At 29.2% G+C, this 20553-nt stretch overlaps 1 protein-coding gene across 1 annotated transcript in view; it reads right to left on the bottom strand.

Moving 5' to 3' along the window:
• LOC107455277 (teneurin-m) overlaps positions 1 to 20553 on the bottom strand; it is a 467942-nt gene that overhangs the window by 103574 nt on the left and 343815 nt on the right. The window contains exons 12-13 of the mRNA XM_016072782.4: positions 20227 to 20421; positions 14653 to 14862 (exon numbers count right to left, since the gene is read on the bottom strand). Of these exons, the coding sequence (XP_015928268.2) occupies positions 14653 to 14862; positions 20227 to 20421 (405 nt within the window). The remainder of the gene's footprint in view (positions 1 to 14652; positions 14863 to 20226; positions 20422 to 20553) is intronic.

The raw sequence follows: 20553 nt of genomic DNA, 5'->3' as shown, positions 1-20553 counted from the left end.
TAAAAGAATGAATAAATACCTGTCAAAATACATTTTTATGATGAATTAAAAAAAACAATCTTTAAAGACTTTTGTAAAGGTTTATGTACTAGTTTATAGTTCTCATTAAAAAATAATTGCGTGTTCCTTTGTATAAAATATGTTTTATTCATGTTGCAAAATTAGCTCAATGATCAATGTACCTCAATGAATATCTACTTGACTAAATTTGGATTTCTGAAATTTTCTGAAACCGTGCATTTATTTCGTTTATAATTACGCTTTTATAACGTGCCTCTATAAATTTATATAATTTAAAATCAACGATAATTGAAATGAAAAAAATGATTTATGTACTGATAAGTTAAGTTAATGTAGAAATAGGACTAATTCGTCTTGATTTAGATTATTGAAGCTGGCAAAATTTGGCTATAGGGAAAGAATTAATTTCCCAATAGATAAGTTCTCAACGGATTCAACACAGTTTTGTCTGCGAAGTGACACAGTTTGCAAAAAGAGTGACAATAATCTGAGAAGGACAGCTTACAAGGAACCAGTAACTCAGCTATCATCAAATTCTTATAATTACTAAATTTGAAAAAATAAAGAATTTTAGTGATCATTTATAAATTTCAGTTGGAATTATACTTTATAGTCTGACCTCGTATTTGAATTAATTGTGTTGAAAGATGTAGAGCTAAAAAAATTATAAAGGGTTTGAATAAAAAGCAATCAAAGGCAGGGAAATTGTTTTTCTCTATTTGTATATTTTTGAGCAAACCTCTCAAGTTTAAATTATTGTTTAGATTTTCAGTATTTTACTTAAAATTACGCTACGGGGTAAAATATCAAGTTAATAAATTAATAAATAAAAATTTTTCCAATAAACCAAAATAAATTTTTTATAATTAACTGTTATTCGCAAAGAGCATTTATAAATCTTTTATTTTTTCAAAAGATTTATTCTAAAGCTGTACAAATTAATATGAATCTTAAATGCGTTACGCAGTTTCTACTCTAACTAACAAAACATAGTTAATTCCCTTTCTGGTTTGATTTAGATTACTGAAGCTGTCGCAATTCGGTTAAAGTGAAAGAATTAATCTCCCAAGAGATAAGTTCTCAACGGATTCAACGCAGTTTTGTCTGAGAAGCGAGTGACGATAATCTGAGAGGGAGAATTTGTTAAATAAGCAGCTTACAAGGAACCAATAACTCAGCTATCGTCAAGCTCTTATAATTACTAAATCTGAAAGAATAGAGGATTTTAGTGACCGTCTGGTAATTTCAATTGGAATTAAACATGAGAGTCTTATCTCGTATTTAAATTAATTGTGTTGTAAGCTCTGAAGTAAAGAAAAAAAAATCAAGCATTTATAAAATGTTTGAATAAACATTTATTATAAAAACAATTTTTAGTTTGATTTCATTTGTAAACGGAGAAAAAAATGTTTTTTTTTTGTAATATTATCAAACATGGTAATGGCATCTCTAGTTAAAATAGAAACATAATTCTGGTTCTTAAAAGCAAAATGTTCAGTAATTAAACATTAAGTTCAGTAATATTTCTGTTCTTATGTTAGCGGTGTACCAAAAATTCTATTTTTCAAAATTGTACTTTTTATTACCCTACTTTTATAAAAAAAAAACTGAAAAGTAAATTTAACCGAATAAATGGATTTTTTGACATGCTCTACATGAAAAATGATTAAATTTTATCACATATTATAATATAACATATAATGTTAATTTTACCAAAATCATCACCAAAACGCTCCGGTGGAAATACCAAGCTCTATGATATTCCCATAGAGCCAAATACAGATGAATTTTACCATATTCGAGTAGTTTTGATCATAATTTTTTTCTCAGTGCATATTTTTGATCAAATTTTTCAAGTTAAAAATAATTTTCCGATTTTCAATGGTCAATTCAAAATTATGGTGTAAGAGAAAAATATATAATAAAAATTTGCGCTACTTAATTAAGTAAAATATTCAATTTATTGATTAGTAATATGGTGAAAATATTTAGTCAAAATAAAATATTGTGAAAAATTTTATAAAATGAAATTTGTATTCAGAAACTGGAAACTAAAATTGCTCAAATAGTAAAATTGTATTCCATGACCTTGTGAACTAGAAAAACTGGGTGATTCCCTCCGAAACATTCAATCCGTTTGCCTACCTCGGGTTCATAAAGCCTGCCAAATGATATTAATGGAATAAACGCAAAGTTTGAAGTGTTTACGACGTCTCTATGCTACAGTTTTTGATCTCTTAAGCTCCATTATTTGGAAGGATCTAAGTAAAAGTACCAGGTATTTTGAGTTTGGTGCAGTATAGCCTCTTCTGGATCATACGCCATATAAAATAACATTGAATTCGATCTATTTTAAGCATTAAAATTTTCAGTACAAAATATCTGTTTTTATTATTGCTTTTATTAATTTATAGTAGTTAAAATGCTAAAAAACGTTATTGTGTCCACAAACTTCATTTTGTTTATCGTGTATATATTTCCTCCATTAGATTTTAATTCTTTCCTTCAGAGTATTTATTGTTTTGAAAAAACAATCACCTTCGATAGATGACTTTATATACGTCCTACAACATTTCATTGTTTCTATACTAATGTGTATAAAAAGTTTTTGAAACAATTTTTCCTCCGATATTTTTTTATCTTATTATATTAATGTTTATCTTTATGAAATAATTAAGTTTTTGCATAAAATGAGTTAACACTAAAACTCCCCAAAAAGATCATACCTTTTCAAACATCTGAAAAAAGTTACCAATATTTCAGATAATATTTCATCGTATTTTCGCTATTTGTTATCAATATACGAAATATAAATCAAATTAAATATGCATACCTATAAGGTAAAGAGAAAATTTGTTATAAATTAATGGGTTTTTAAAAAAAGGTTATAAAATTGATTAAATCCACATAAAATAGATTGCATTTTTGGAATTTTGAACTTCCCCTGGAGTTTTATTTTTCAAGCCTTAAGTATCGCATTGAGAGATTTTGATTTAATAACGTAATAGCTATTACATACTCATTTATTTAGTTTAAAAATCTTGTTAATTAGTTCTATTGCAATTATTTTATGTTTAATTAAATTAAAGTATTTAGTAGTTTCTCAAAATAAAGTAAGACTCGATTTCTTAGAGTTTCTTTTTTTCCACATGTATTATAATTACGTAAATTCAAAATTATTAACTAGTAATATGATTAATTTTGTCATTGTATTTTTATGTTTGGTTAAATGATCTTGATTTTAATTTATGAACAATATATTCTTTTATTTTATGCAAAAATATATTATTCATAATATAAATGGTTGTCTAGTTCTAGACAAATTCGTATGATAATTACGTTTAATTGTATGAATGAAATATTTTTGCATCCATTATTTTTAAGGTATGCAAAATAATATATAAAATTTTGTAAACAATATTTGCTGATGATTGGTTATGAAATTGCCTAGACTATTTTTAAATACCATACACAAAAAAACATTACGATTATTTTTGATTGTCTAGACATATGAATTTTTTTGTAGTTGATTGACATAAATTAATTTCTTTAGTAATACTACAAATTAAAGCTGTCATAAAAACAGTCTATGGTTTGGTATATAATATGGTTCAGCTTAAAAATAGAATCATCTAATAAACAAGATCTTAAAAGAATTAAGGCTATTCGTCCGCCAGTGAAATGATAATCTGAGTATCAGACTCTATTAAAGAAGCAGCTGCTTTCGAAATGTTATCCTTATAAAATTGGAAAGAATGGAAACTGTTTGTGACATCTCAGAATTTCCCATTAAAATAAAATTTCATTCTAATCCCATCTCATAAATAAGAAGAAACTTAAAATTATATAGTCTCTCTCTCTTTCTATTGAGTGATTATATTATATGAATAATTTTTTTATGTGTATTACATACGGCATTATTTAGAAATTGTAGTAATTCACTGCACTATAGAAGAGCAAAGCATAACAATAAGTTAATAATAAACATTCAAAATGAACAGTAGACAGTCTAAAATTTTAAAAAGAAGAAATAAACAATTAAAAGGGAACAAGGGACTATTTCAATTTTAGTCTGAGTCTGATACCTGCGGTTGATAATTATTATTTCGTTAGAACTTGCAAAAAGAAGAAAAAGAAAGAGTATAATATTACATACACACAAATGTACATAGTCATAGTAAATGAATACTTATCGAATCAAAATTGTAAGATTTGAAAATTAAGCAAATAATTCCTTAATTTATCCAATAATCCCTTCCAAAATTAAGCAAAATCCCTTACAGTAAGAAAAAGAATAAATATATAAATATACATCAAGCTTTTATCGTAGACTTAATAACAGTTTGAGGACCATAATACCATTTTTGAAAAAAAAAATTGCTGCTGAGATAAATGTCAGTTATTAGTTATTAATTAATACTTTGTTAGATACCTAAATGCAACAAATGCAGTGGAATGCTTCAAGAACTTTTAATACTTTGTTCCAAAAAGGACTACAGCATCCAAAGCTCGCTTAACTTGGCAAACAAAAGTATATTTTTGAGCAAACGGACTCCACCTGCTTCCATTCACACAAACTTTAGCTTTCGCCTACTTAGCAGCAATGGAAAGGCTCATTAAAGCACTAAACAATCGATAGTTGTTGAATCCCTTTACGGAGTTTTGCCATTAACACGGGATGTCGGTTGATTATCCTGAACAAAGCAGGAATCCAATCATTTTGTGCTAGTTTCTCCTGTACTTAGAGAGAGTCAATCACGATCTCCCATCACCTGTGTACCCGGTGATTCTGTCAGTAGAAGCTTTTAAGCAAAATGCTCAGTTATTCCTTGTCTATTGTGTCAAAAGCGCATTATTACCATTTCGCATCATATTTGAGCATATGCGCTCCGTTCTTGATGAATTGAAGCTTTAACACTGAAACAATGATATGCATGTTTGTGATTCGGTTTATGAGTGCATTTTGGATTGATATTATACATAAAACTATTTCCACCGCATTTTGTTCAAAGTGTTCTTTACATTCCGCTACAAAGTAAAATTTATTTGAAAATGTCCATGCAATTGGGTACTTGTACTTCAAGAAGAGGAAGACCTCTCATACCCAAACTTGTGACCTGTGACGTCAACGCCAGCTGATCTTTATCCGAAAAATGGCGTATTAAAGTTGAACTAAGTTTCTCTACATAAGTTAGAATGTTAATTAACGATAAGTTGATTAAATAAAGAGCCATATCGCTCATCGAATTAATTCTTTCTCATCTACTTCTCTTATTTAACTTAGAGTCATTATTTGTTTACGTATTTTATTGTATCGGTGATATATTTTTGTTTTGTGTACCTGGCAACTTCGATGCCTGTGTATTAATTTTCCGTGTAAAAACACGGTGAAAGAATTGAAATCCTTGAGAACGAATAGTTGTGGAAGAATTTGGAATGTATCACTTAAGAGAATTGATACTTGACGGGCTTGGGTTACTCGAAATAGAATGGAAAGAACAGTTGCTAACGTAAACATATGCCACGTTTCAACAACCAATCAGGATCAAGATACCTACACTACGTCACTTGCTGTTATCCTATTCTGAATTTGATTTTTGTGTTTTTTAAAAATGCAATTTAAAACTAGGAGATAAGCTCATTGGACAGAAAATAAGTCAACGGTTTAGAATTCGTGAAAAAGCATAAATTAATAGAAGTTGCTCTATGATGTTTTTGGAACGTTTTTTTATATATGGAATATGCGGACTCACTGATGTAACCCTCAACAAGCATTCATAATAGGGAGTTATTGAAATACATTTGAGTAAAAGATCTTTCGGTAAAGTAATTAAAATAATACTAATATGAAATCAATAATTAGAAGTGTAAGTATAGTTACATTTTGCAAAACACGTATATAGCACTAACTAATATAAAAAGGACGACGAATCTATATTTAAAAGCATTCTTAAGATCAACCCTACTTTTAGTTTCTATGACCAGTAAAAGAAAAAAGCGGAACAGATAAGCCCCCTTTCTTTTTTAAAAAATGAAAAAAGCAATTACAAGGAAATAATATAAAAGTTACAACTCAAATAAGTATTTTACAAAAATTCTCTTTTGAAAATGTGTTTTAATATTCTATTATTTAGCTACACAAAACATAATTTAGCAATCACTAAGACGATTTACCATGCCTCCTACCTAAACTACCTGAAATTATACTTACGATTGCTATTGACTGCATAGCAATTCTGCTAATTTAGCTAGTGATTTAAGGAAAAGTGATAGAAATTAAATTCGTGTATTAAATTGAATGTATATTCTATTAAACATACACATTGTTATATGCATTTTTAACAGTAGGGTCAACATATGAAAATTAAAATTTATGTATTATTACACTTAAATTCAAAAATACAGTGTAATGTCAGAAAATTTTTTGACAAATTATAATCAATAATATTTTAAAATATCGGTTTGGCGTAGGGGTTAACTTTACACTGGAGCTATTCTAATGAGCTATTGGAGAGGGATTGGGGTTCTGGCATAATGGACTGAAGAAAATAACAGCGCATGCGCACTCTACAATACCACGATTAGATAGTGGATTGAGTACAGTTATTTCATGGAGTCCACATCATCTCTCTATTATCTCAACCGAATTTTTTAAGCTCTCAATTCTCTGGGGACATTACATTAGAGAGAGAGAGTTTCGAATTACTAACGATGTTCTAAAGGCAACATATTTCCTCACAACAGCTTTTAGCAAGAGGAATCAAACCGCGACTCAATCTGTGATGAGTGAAGACTCTACGAACCGCACCACCAAAGGGGACTATTTTACTAAAAAAAATATTAAAAATACGAAACTTGTTTTAATAAAATGTATTTTAACGTATACTTATTGCAAAAAAAAAAGTATAATTTTGATATCATTGAGTTTTTGGAGGAAAAAAAAACAGACTCTCAGGTACACCAATCAAAAGATACGATTCATAAAGGAGAGACAAAGAAATTAACGGCAGATAATTTCTTCCTGCTCGGGCAATCGAAGATGCGAGATCAATGTTCCTTTCTCAAATCCCTATGTCACTTAACAAAAGTCCTTAATTATTAAGGACCATCTAATAAAATGAGTATCTTTAGTAGCAATGCTGACAAAAAAATCTTTAGTAGCAATCATTACCTTGAAGTAATATAAATTTTCTTTGCTTTCCTCAAATCATAAAATTGTTTTTTCCTTTTCCTTTTTAACATTCATCTGTAACACCATTTTTTCCTTCACTTCTTTTAACTCAATGCATCAACTATGATAAATATTTTTTTCTTCCGGAAACCACCGGTACATTGACGTAGCTTTTTTGATAAAAAAAATGCAAAATCAAGAGCACAAACTTCTGGACTATGCCTGACAAATGATATTGCACTGTTTACGCATGCTTAAGTACTACTACCAGCATAGAAACTTCAATAATTTCATCAGTGGTTAAATAAAAATTGGTAGAAATGTTATTAGAATTGTAAATTATATGCATATTCGAAAGCATACAATATTGAATGTAGTTTGAACGGATGCATTGATTTATGCATATTCAAATGCATGCAATGATGAATGTAAATTTAAAAGTAAAATGCATTCATAGTGCATTTTTTACAAATCATGATTGATCAATCTTTACGAAAAGCAATTGAAGGTGGAAGCGACGTGAACTTCGTTGCTACTTCGATAAATAAATAGCTCAATAAATACTTTTTTTATTTATTGAACTCAATTCACACAAGAATTTAACTTTAGTGTGGATTGGGCTCAATAAAAAAAATATTATTTTGACATTTTCGATTTCTTGGAGAAAAAAAAGCAAACTTTCAAGAAAGCCAATCAAAAGCTACTAGCTAACAAAAGACTAGACAGAAGAAGTTAAAACCGATTATTTCTTTTTCCGCGTAGACAATAGAAACCTAGACGCAAATGTTACTTTCACAACTCCATTTGTCGCTTAAAAAAAGTCCCTAACAATTCCTTCATTAATGACCATCCAATAAAAAGCGCATCTTTAAGTAGCAATTACTACCTCGAAGAAAATTAAATTCCCTTTGCTTCCTTCAAACCATTAAATCTTTCCCGTTCCCACTTAACAATCATCTGGGACACTATTTTTTTCCCTCTTTTTTCCCCCGACCTTCTTTCATTCAGTGCATCCATTATGTCAAAAACTTTCTCTTCTAGCAACCACCGACACATATCGAAGTGGCCTCTTGATCAAAAAATCGAAACCCAAGAGCAACTCTTTTGGAAAATCTCAAAAGCCTTGAGTATTCTTGTGTGCTATGGAACTCAGCGTTTTCCGATAGAGTGGGATGGTGAGGGAGTTGGAACACCCTTTCTCTTAAAGAGATCGATCGAGAATTGCACCCTTCCACCTTGGTGGTTGCCAGAAATGAGAGGACCCCATTAACATATGACTCTAATGAGCAGTAACCCATGACCTATGGTGTACTTGAGAAGCGATGGACCGAGGAAATGGTATGTCCTTGTAATTCGAGCAGAACTTCACCCTTCTCTTGAGCTCCAACACGCAACTGAAAGAGTGTCTCATGTCCACGAAACATTCGAACGAGAATGGTATTTTTGGAAGTTTTCTAAGTATCGTTCTTAGGGATTTTAAAGTTAATTTTCGCATTTTGAAGTTACATTATAGAAAATGAAATCCGATGGAAGACTTCAACTGTGTCTCCATTCTTTAATGAATTTTATTTAAAAGTTTACTCCTTAAAAGAGTAAAATTTTTTTAAGAATGTTTTAATTACATCATTTTATTAGAGTTCTTGAATAAAACGATAATGAAAGGAACAGCAAAACGTAAGGTCAAGCTCAATGAATTATAGTTGAAACTTTTAATTATTTTTATTGCCACGCACTGTAAAAAATTCTGGATCAAATTATGGTATAAAATACCAGCACTTCGTGTGAATCATCCACAAAATCTATTTTACCGAAATACTATTTTCAGCGTAAAATATTATACCGTAATTTTTACAGAAATATTTATATGATTAGTGTGCTTCAGTGATTTTACGGTAATTATTATTATAAAAATTACTTCACATTTTTTGTACTGTATCATATTCTAGTAAAAATAAATTTTGCGGTAAGTAGTACCGGCACACTGAGTCGTGGAACATTTTACCGTAATTTGTTCCGAAATTTCTTACGTTGTATTGAATATATGTTACCTGAAATGTGAAAAACGCCTAAAGTCTGTAAAATATCTGACAGCTTTAGGCAGAGTATGTAATATAAAAATTATTTTATATTGTGTCCAAGCATTGTATGTAATACCTGAATATTCTACAGAATGCCTTAGACAATGCATATGTTACTGTGAGCGACGGAAATTGGTGGTTGCTTACTTCCACCCGTGAATGTTGACAATCACATAGTCGCCTTGGTTAATGTCTAATTTATACACTAGATCTAGTTAAGTGCCACTTCCCGGTATAAATTTGCCCGGTATACCCTACACTGATGTTTTTTTTTAAGGTTCAGTGATATTGCTTGTTATACATTTGCTCGGTATGCCCTACTTAAATGTTTTTTTAAGGGCAAGTGCCACTGCTCAGTATACATTTAACAAGTACGCCGAACACAGATGTTTCTCCCAATCTATCCTTAGCAGATATTAAAATATGGAATAAATATAATAATACCAACGCAAAAATTAATATCAAATCGGATATAACAATTATTTCGGACATTTACCAAAACCACTATGAGATTGTGGACCTTCACCGGTGAAAGTCGACATTCTCTTAATTTTAGTTTTTCACGGTAACATACGCAACGAAATGCTTTTGGGGAAAGTAAGAAACAGCAGTCTTGACTAGCTTATTTCTTAAAATATTCCAATTACTTTTCAAAAGTGAAACTGTTATACCGAAAGAAATAGCTTATTGAACCCTATCTGCAATGTAGAACAAGTCGGTATACACAAGAAAGCTTTATAAATTTCATACTTAGGTTTATTTATTATTATTTGTTTTGGTATTTTGGAGGAAATTTCTAACAAATAATTTCATAATTCGATGACCAGTTTTTGACGATCAATACAATAACACGGTAAAAATTACCGATTTTCAAACTTAGCTAGTTATATTATAAAATTAATATTATTAATAATAATTCGTAATATAATTATTTCACACCCACTAAGCAGCATTAATGGATTTCAATAAGGTGAGTATTCCCAGCATGCATTCTGAATAGCATTACCATGGCTTCTATTACGTCTCCAGCATATATCTTTGATATATACGGAATGGTTGTAATTAAATTGGCAGTGATTGAAATCTATAATTGGAATTATATTCAGCCAATCACAAACGCATATAGCTGCGTCGTAGGTGGCACCACATATAAATTAAAAGTTCATCGATATTATTTATTTTGTAAGAAAAAATTTGAATTAAAAATCATCCTTAAATCTGTTATAAAAAATGCTCCATGCTCCATACATTATTGCGATATAACTCACAGGAATGTCTTTATCAAAAGTTATGTATTTTCAAGTGATAGAGTTGATTTTAGTTAAAGTTAAAGTTTTCGAGTTGATTTGATTGATATATATGTTACAAATGAAATGTATCAATCCTTCGGATAATATTGTAAAAGATAACACTTGCTATATTATGGTATTCTTCATTTATCTTTCTCGACAATGGTGGATACAATGATGGATATGTTATTCCTTAACCACCATAGTTGATAATACTCATAAGATTATCATATTTATTGTTTATTGCTGTCGAAAACCTTTACGTTATTATCATTGTCAATAATTGTCATATAATTCATATTTTTCGTACGGCATGGTATTCAATACGAATTTTGAAATTTCATTATCATGAATGTTTAAAAGATATCGATATTTTACGATATAATACTAAATTAAAGTAAATCGTGTCAAATTTAGGTGTTTTTTGTTTTAGTTCAATTTTATTCGAAAGCTATTCTAATATGCTTTTTAATTATTTTTTTCTTTTCAGAATTTAGTCTATGAAGCTTGGTATTTCGTTTGAATGAAACTGTATTAATTTTAACCGAAAAAAAGTATGAAAAGTATAAACTGCGAAAATTTTAATTAAAACTGTAATAATAATAATTAGATTTATTTATTTACTTAGTTTTACTCATTCATTTTTTTATAACCAGCTTTGAACTGCCGGCATAATTCTGACTATCAATGTTTAACCCCGTAGCTTTTTCATTTTCAACTGAATCCAGAATATTTTTGTAATTTCTACTGAATCCAGAAACTTAGTCCAAAATCCAGAAATAATCGATGAAACTAACGCACATTTTCGTTACACGGAAAGGATCGTTAATTCGCTACACGGAAAACCTCCCTTGATTAGCCCAACGGCAAGGGGATTATAACCCATGATCCGTATAAGAATGTGGATCCTCGAAGATAATTTCATGACAGAACTGGGGTTGGTGTGAGACTGGAGCAGAATTCGTATCGACCAGCCAACTCTAGGATTCGAACCTCAGCTATCTCATATAAGGACGAGCACTCTTTCTCCAGAGCCACCGTGGCTCAATAGTTGGATTTAGACCAAAGCGCTTTTGTAAAAATGGCCCAGCTTTTTTATGTTCCCATGAGCCACAAACAAGGCAAACTTTACCATATTATGGTAGTTTTGATCATAATTTTTTTCAGTCCTAATTTTTCTTTACGACAATATATAGTTTAAAATTATAGATTTGCATCAGAGGTAAAAACTTGAGCTGTGACTTTTTTTAAATTTTCCATTGTAAAAGAGCTTTGAAAATATATTTTATTAGAGTAAAACAAGATCAGTATTTTTTTTATATTCTTTTTGTTTAAAAATGCAAACAAATGGAATTCATGCTGTGATTTTTCATTTTTAGAATTACACTTTTTTTGAAAACTGTTTCAAAGTTCTCTTTTTTATTACTTTTCATCTTATACCTAGTTATTATAATATTTTTGCAACAAAAAATGTTTGAAATTTTCCTTTTTGAGTTTTTATGCTTCGAAAAATATTGAAAGAAAATCTAACAAGAAAATCAAGCACTTAATTACAAATACTGAAATGTATCGCAAAAAATATCTGTGACAACGATGGACGTAAAATCAAAACTCTCCTATAGGCATCAATTAAAATCTAAAAACAAATAAAAATATAATTCAAATTTCTATAGAAGACTTCATATTATGGTGTTTTACCAAAAACTATTTGAGTTTTTAAAGTCTTTTTAAATGGATTATGTGAAATAAAAATCTTAAAATTCTAAAGTCAGTTTCATTTAATTTTCTAAAGCTCTGTTTTTTTTTTCTTCATGTTATTCGTTGTCTGCTTTATTCAATATTTTTCCATTACAAAGCGAGTTTTATTTCTTTATATTTACATTTATTTCTACTTAGTTATTTCTGTTAGTTTTTTAAAACGAAAAAATTACAAGTCAGAGAGTTGCTGCATTCATCTGCTAATTACGTTCTTTTTTTAAAAAAAAATATTATTTCAATGGATGTTTCGAATTCAATAGAAGTAAAATGTTTGTTTTTCAAAAGTTCTAATTTAAAATTTAATGAAATAAAACTTAAGGAATGACTGGATTAGCTTCTTTCAGTCCAAATTGAAACTCCATTTTATTAATAAAAATTTCTGCAACTTGAAAATAAGATGTCAATTATTGAAATAATCATGACTCTTAAAAATATATACTATTTTGTATTTAAGTCAGCATCAGATAAAATTTATGGAAATTGTGTAATAAGTTTCAAGTAAATCTTTTGATTTTGCAATTGCAATTGTTACATAGTTATCTATTTCTAATTATTACATTCGTGGCGCGAAATCTGGTTTTTAATTAAATATTATATGTCCTGTTTGATTTTTTAATTAATTAAATACGTTTTTTAATAAATAAAGGAGTCTTATATTATTTATTTCTGTAGAATTAGGACATCGGAAGACAATATTTCCTAATTTTTTAAGTGTATTAAGAGATTCGATCTCCTATTTGCTCAGCTCACCAACCCCTGAGGTTGCCTCTCATTCATCAGTGTTTTTTTTAAAGTTCTATAAACAAAGATCATTTTGTTCATAAAATATACTGAATTATTATAAATTTATGCAAGCATATTTTACTTATATTTTAATTGTAATGAAATGATAGGATACTCGGATTTGAAAAATTATCAATTATACTTAAAAACACAACATTAAACTTAGGAATACAATATGTGGTCAAAAGTAAAAAGTACTAGATGATATTTCTTGTTAACAACGATAACTTATAACAAATAACAGTTCATATTGGAAATGATTTTTTATCTTTCTTTTATCTTTATATTCTCGAAAGCATACTAACAAAGAACAATGAAACAACAGGACGTAATAGATCAGTTCTCATTGGAAGCAATCTTCATCTCTCTCCAGTCATTATAATCTTTTATACATAATAACGGCGAACAATAAAACATAATATAACAGTTCATATTAGAAACAATTTTTATTTCTTCAGTCTTTATATTCTTTAAAATTTCGAAAAAAATATGTAAGATTTGCCATGACATTGTTTATAATGCTAAGATTTATATTTTATTTTCATTTAATAATTTGTTTATTATTTTTGATATCTAGCCAAGCGTGAGCTTCACTAATTCTTATAGTTTCTGCGAGGTTAACTAAAATGTAATCTAAAATAAAGAATTTCCTATTATACCAGCCCAAGCAAATGTCAAACTGCGCCAAGGTTGCATAAATTATTGGTTTACTGAATCAGCTCTTGAAATAAAAAAATATTTTGAATTTAAATTTTTTTTGCAAAGTTTTCTCCCAGAAATACTTGTAAGCAAGAAACCTGATGTTTCATCAAAAATATAAATTCTTTGCAGATAAAAACTTGAATTGTTTTTAAAGTTAATTATTTCACAAATTATATGGCCATTTAACATTTATTTTAAGTGTAGTTCGTAGAAACTTTGAATTGTTAAAAGTAATTTTCGAAGCGATAGAAAGTTATCTTTATAATCCTTATAATTCTGAGTTCACTGTTGCTCGCATATCGTAACATTCTGAACTAAGTTTAGAAATAGAAACTCTAACATACACGTAACTGACGAGAAATATAGTGCAGGCAACCCAAGAAAGGATTACACTGTAAAATCCGGATCAAATTACGGTTTAAAGTACTGACACTTTGAGTGCCTCATCCGCAAAATTCTTTTTAATAGTAAAATACTGCAGCATAATTTTTACAGTAATATTTATTTAATTAGAATGATTCAATGATTTGACGATAATTATTACTGTAAAATTTACGATATATAAGATATTTTATTTCGTAACATGTTCAGCTAAAAATGGTTTTTACAGTAATAATTCCGTCACCCTGAGTGCCGGTACTTTTTACCGTAATTGGACCCGAATTTTTCGCAGCGTACTGTTTATTTATTCTTAATTTCTACTTAAAAAATATTTCTCTGAAGATAAAACATTTTGTTCGCATTATTGTTTAAAATTTTCAAAAGAAATAAAAAAGATATATGAAAACATATGACAAACATATGAAACAATGTGCAAAAACATATGAAAAAAACCTTTTAATTTGTATACCTTGCGAACAATCACTTCCAATCCATTGCTCATCACAGGCGCATTTCTGTTGTTCCAAATCGAATTGTCCGTGTCCTGAGCAATCTGGTAAGCATCGAAGGGCGTCTGTGTCAGGATCGCTGCAATCATTTCCTTTCCATCCCTTTCGACAAACACACAATCCGGACACACATATTCCATGATCAGAGCATTCCGGATCTAGACAATCCACTATATTTACAGAAAAATAAAATATCAGAAAATGAAAAGAGTTTTTTAGTAGTAAATCAAAAAGTAAGTATTTAAAAGTAAATCTTTTGACTATAAATTATTACTTAAGACCAAACTTCCTTTATAGATTAGCACAAGAGATGTTTAGTAATTTTTATTAGCTCTTTATTATACACTATTTTTCTGAAAATGTAAACTGTCATCTATATTTCTAAAAAAATAATATATTAAAAAGGAAAAATTCTTTTTAGTAGTAAATAAAAAAGTAAATACTTAAATTTTTACCCGTAAATTATTACTAATAATAAAACTTTTTCTATAAACTAGCACCAGAAATGGAATTTTTTTTAATTGTTTATATTCTGAATGGATATTACACTCTGTTTTCTAGAATCTATTCAATCCACTTTATTTACAGAAAAATAACATATCAGAAAATAAAAAGAGTTCTTCGGTAGTAAGTATTTAAAAGTAGTTTTTTCCCCTTAAATTATTAATTAAAACAAAACTTTGTTTATAGATTAGCACAAGAGATGTTTAGTAATTTTTATAATCTCTTTATTATACGTTATTTTTTAAAAAATGAAGACAATTCACTATATTTCTAAAAAATAACATATTACAAAATGAAGAAAAACTCTTTAGTTGTAAATAAAAAATAAATACTAGAATGTTTTCCCATAAATTATTACTAATAACAAAACTTTTTCTACCGACTGGCACCAGAGATGTAATTTTTATAAATTCTTCATAAGCTGAATGGATATTTCACTCTATTTTCAAGAAAATAGCTAATTAGTAAAGATAAAAAGTGCTGTCATATACATTAAGAAAGTTGAGAAATAATTATCTCAAAGATTAACGCTATATATTTTTATTATCTTTTATTGACACTAGATACATCTATGGAGAATTGCTTAAACTTCCTGAGAAATAACTTATTGACATAAAAAGAGCTGTATCAGATCTTAAAAAAGTACATAAGTAATTCATTTCTTTACAAAGTATTAATCATAGAAGTTATTATTTCATAGATTAACAATATATATTTTTATTGTTATTTATTGACACTTAATATATCTATGGTCAACTCAATAATTTTTCTGAGGAATAACTCATTAAACAAAAGAAAAAGTGCTGCAATAGACTTTTAAAAATTACTTACGTCGCATATTTTATACTTTACCGTAAATTATGAGTCATAACCCATGCTCATATGTTTTTATACTGCCCATGCTCATATGCCTTCTTTTTGTAAGCCTGTTAAGCTCTTTTATTTTGCCTATGATTTTTTGAGTGACCCTCAGTATCCATAGCCGATCATAGAGGATAAAGAAATTTTTGCTGTTAACGATTCCTGTTGTGAGTAAAAAGGTGCAGCATACGACCAAATGAGTATGTATTTTTTAACTTTTTTCATACATCTGTTTCCTAACTAATTAATCATTTTACTGACAATTAAGTGGATTCTAGATCGAGCATATCCTGCACGGGTGGCATTTTGTTACCTCATCTTCTTATGAGCGTTTTTCGACTGATTTGCTTTTTTTACAAAAAGTGCTTCGCGCTATCACAGGTTTCCGTGAAAGGATCACAAGAGTTAAAACATTACAATCTAAGCAGTAATGGTTTTACAGACTTGTAATTGCGTTTATATCCAATCAACAATCCATTATATATTTGATATTTCGTTTATTTTTATGAAATTATCTAAGCAAATTGACAGTGAAAAATCTTTATTTAAAAAAATTAATAGTAATAGATTGTTTGAACCTTGAAAAAAAGTTTGTATTTATTAAAAATTGCTCTAGTATTTGTTGTTGTTGTTGTTAATTTACGTCGCACTAGAGCTGCACAATGGGCTATTGGCGAAGGTCTGGGAAACATCCCGGAGGATGATCCGAAGACATGCCATCACAATTTTGATTCTCTGCGGAGGGGATGGCACCCCCGCTTTAGTAGCCCGACGACCTGCGCGCGAAGTCGAGCACTCTACGGTAGCACAGTTTAACGAGGACCAATACCGCACACACTCGGTCCCTACGCAGACTGATCCAAGTGGTCACACACCCGCACACTGACAGTAGCCAGTGATGCTTGCCTTCGGTGATCTGCTGGGAACCGTGTTTTAACGATCAGTCCACTGCGGGACCACTAGTATTTCATCATTGGACTTTTCAAATAAATTTTTGGAAAATTACAATGAAGTAATGTGTTTCTCTAATATTAATTATAAATGTTTTTAACAGTTTATAGTTGAGTGAATTGAAATGACTGACGCCAAACCTAATTTTAATTCATAAAATGATAAAAAAGTCAACATTGATATTTTAAAAATGATTAACTGCGTTGCTTTGGTTAATATGTTTACAATTGCTTATCAACTTAATTAAGTCGAAGTTTCTCTAAAGAAAGTCGATCTTTTAGGTCTCTCTAATCGGGAAAAAAAGGGAATCACTGATTTGGCTGTTTTTTTCATGACCTTGTCTTGTATAAGGTCATACTATAAAAACAGTTATTATAAAAAAAACAACTTATATTTCTTTTAATGAGAATTTATTATAATAGCTATGAAGCAGTACAAAAAGAAATGCTATATTCTTTTCATATAACTAATACAATTGATCACGCTGAACATTCTCGAAGAAAAACAACTGTGGTATTTAGGGTTTTCCTTTAATTTCCGATCTTTAGAAAAACATATTTGTTTCTTTTTCTCTCCAAGTTTTTTCGATCTTTTTCTTACGAAAACATATCTCTGTCTGGTTTTTCAGCTGATATGACAGGAACAAAAAGAAGAAGAAGAAAAAAAAAAAGAAAATTTCTTGACCGTGTTTCTACTACGATACTTCCAAAGTAACTGTTTCTAGTGTTATTTATATGCAGCTCCCAACGTATCACATAATACTGCCGACTTCTGCCAACATTTCGAGGTTGCTTTGTTGAAGTCTGGAGCGCTTGTAGCCATACATTATGCGCATATAAACAACTCGTATCAGATACATTTATTCAATGACATCAACATGTGAGTATCTAACAACGTAAGAGTTTACTTTAGCTGTTCTTTCTGTGTGCGCATTAAATTACGGTGACACAAATATTGTTTTTTATTTCTTTGGGTATAAATGTACGATAGCGATTTTTTTGTTGTCTTGGACTTTGGGTTTGATAAGTAACTTTAGATTTGTATAAGTTATGATATTAGATATTTTGTATGCAACATATAGTTTCTTTTTATTGGATCCATATAATAGGCTGAAATAAGAAATACAAAATATGTGAAATGTTAGGAAATTTAACTGAAAATTTTTCTACATGGAGAGACGAGAATGAACCGAAATTTTATTTAATTATCTATAAAAAAATATTGATTCAAAAATATTAATTAAAATCCACGAAAAATTGGTCTTAGACGCGTACAATAAAGAAAAAAATAATGAGAAACACATTGTCTATTAAATAACTTTTTACATCCTTTTTAATTCTTGAAAAAAATTTGTCCTGAACGACAATTCTTCGGGAAATCAATGCACATCTAGAAAAACATAATATAAGTTTCAAAGCTGTTAATTTTTTTTAAATCAGGCTTACTCTGATCATACAAATGAATGTTCCTTGATAGTAATTTTTATAATATTAATGTATTAAAAATACTAAAGAAAAAATTGAAAGATAATTATCAACTGTCACCAATTAACTATTCTCATACAGATTTCATCACATATTTATTGATGATTAGAATTTTAACTTAATCATTAAATAATTTTAAATTATACAACCACTATGACTTTTTCAATCGCTATTTTTGATAAACCATAAATAGTAAGTTAAATTTTTTTGTGATTTTATTAAAAATTTAAAAACAACTAATGAAAATATTGTTACAGATATTAAATTTGCATGCATTGAATTTATTTTATTCCGTGAAATATTTACAGTTTCCAAATGAATTAAAAGGAAATGTAAAATGCAAACAAAAATATTTTACATCTTTATTATCAAACTGATTAAGTAAACAATAGTAAGTGAAAACATATTTTCAAATCCATAACAAAGCTAATAATATGTGTTTAATAAATATAAAAACAAAATTTTTCGTTACAATTTGTTACCTGACACGTTCCTTAACAGTAAATATAGTTTTTATATTTATTTTAAATTTTTTTCACTCTCTTTATTCTCTTATTACTCTGTTTACAGATTCTAGTAAAAATTATTAATGAAATAAGTATATTTAACTTAATTAGAGGGGAGAACATCTTAATCTTTTTCAAAGGAAAAAGTGAATATTTAAACAAAAATCAATAACTCTACTTATCCAATGCGTTGAAAAATTCTAAAGCTGCCAATGAAAATACGTGGAACTGTTCCAAAAAAAGTGAAAAATGCTAAAAAATAATATTATCTTTCTGAAAAGAAAACTGTCCTCTGGCAAGACAAACTAAAAATGTCGTTTTAGTTTGCTAAGTAGGCCATTTTTCTTACATGCAAGAAATTCTTAAAACAAAATAAAACTTTCTCTTTTTATTTGAAGTCTTAATATAAACTACACATCCGTCTTTTGAAATAACCGGATGTCGTTTGAATGAAAGCTAATATTTGAGTACTTCATTTTTTATACGTAATAAAACCCAATGAAGGGTACTCAATTTTAAATATTAATCTTCATTCTTAATCATATGAAATATACTCTTCAATTAATCATATGATTTTTTACAGATCATTTCATAAAGCACTTTGACTTCGAAAAAAAATCGATTAATTTCATGATAGCGTGCCGCGTCATTCTTCTCTCATAACCATTAAGTCATGATTTGCCATTATTTCGAAAGATGCAGAGCCCGGGTAATATCTCATTTCCTCTCTGCACGATACTCTTACATCATTTTCTAATTACGTTTAAGACATTTGCTTTTAATTTATATCCGTCGTTGAACAACCACCCCAATTTTGAATTTACGATTATCAATGTTCAACTCCGTAGCCTTGTAATTTTGAACACAATCCAGAAGACAAGGGAACTGCTGGGTCAAGTATTGGGATAAATTTACCTTTGTGGAGGACTTTTTGATGAAACTAACCCGCATTTGATTTACACGGAGAGGAAAACCTCTCGCGGTTAGAATGACGGCAAGGGGACTCTAACCCACGATCCATCTATCACTAGGGATATTTTACGTCAACGCTGTGAACGGTGCAAGCAGGTTACGGAATTCGTATCAATCAGCCATTCAGGATTCGAACCTTAGTTATCTCACTGGGAGGTAAGTACTCTATCCACTGAGTCATCACGGCTCAATTTTAAGACATTCAACATAACAAACTTTAACGTTTCCGGTGAAAAGAGTAAAACAATTAAATCACCTGCTTCACAGTGATATCCTTTATATCCTGGAAAACATCTGCATGCCCCTTCTATGCACTCGCCATGTCCATTACAGTCCAGTTTCTCGCATTCATATTCTCGAAGTTGGCACTCCTTACCTTTCCAACCAGGGCTACAGACGCACTCACCACCTATATATTCACCTCGGTTGCTGCACAGGACAGGACAGATGCCTAATTTACAAGAAAAAATAATAATCTAAAAAATACTCATTAAAGATGATGAGATTTGAAGAGAATTAATGTATCAAAAAGCATGCACATATTAATGTATCGATCGACATAGTTTACATTAGTTGTTATCTT

Source organism: Parasteatoda tepidariorum, chromosome 1 (assembly GCF_982258835.1).
Source record: "Parasteatoda tepidariorum strain Cologne lab strain chromosome 1, Ptep-v5.0, whole genome shotgun sequence".
NCBI classification, from domain to species: Eukaryota; Metazoa; Arthropoda; class Arachnida; order Araneae; family Theridiidae; genus Parasteatoda; species Parasteatoda tepidariorum.
This window is presented reverse-complemented; position numbering and strand designations above follow the sequence as displayed.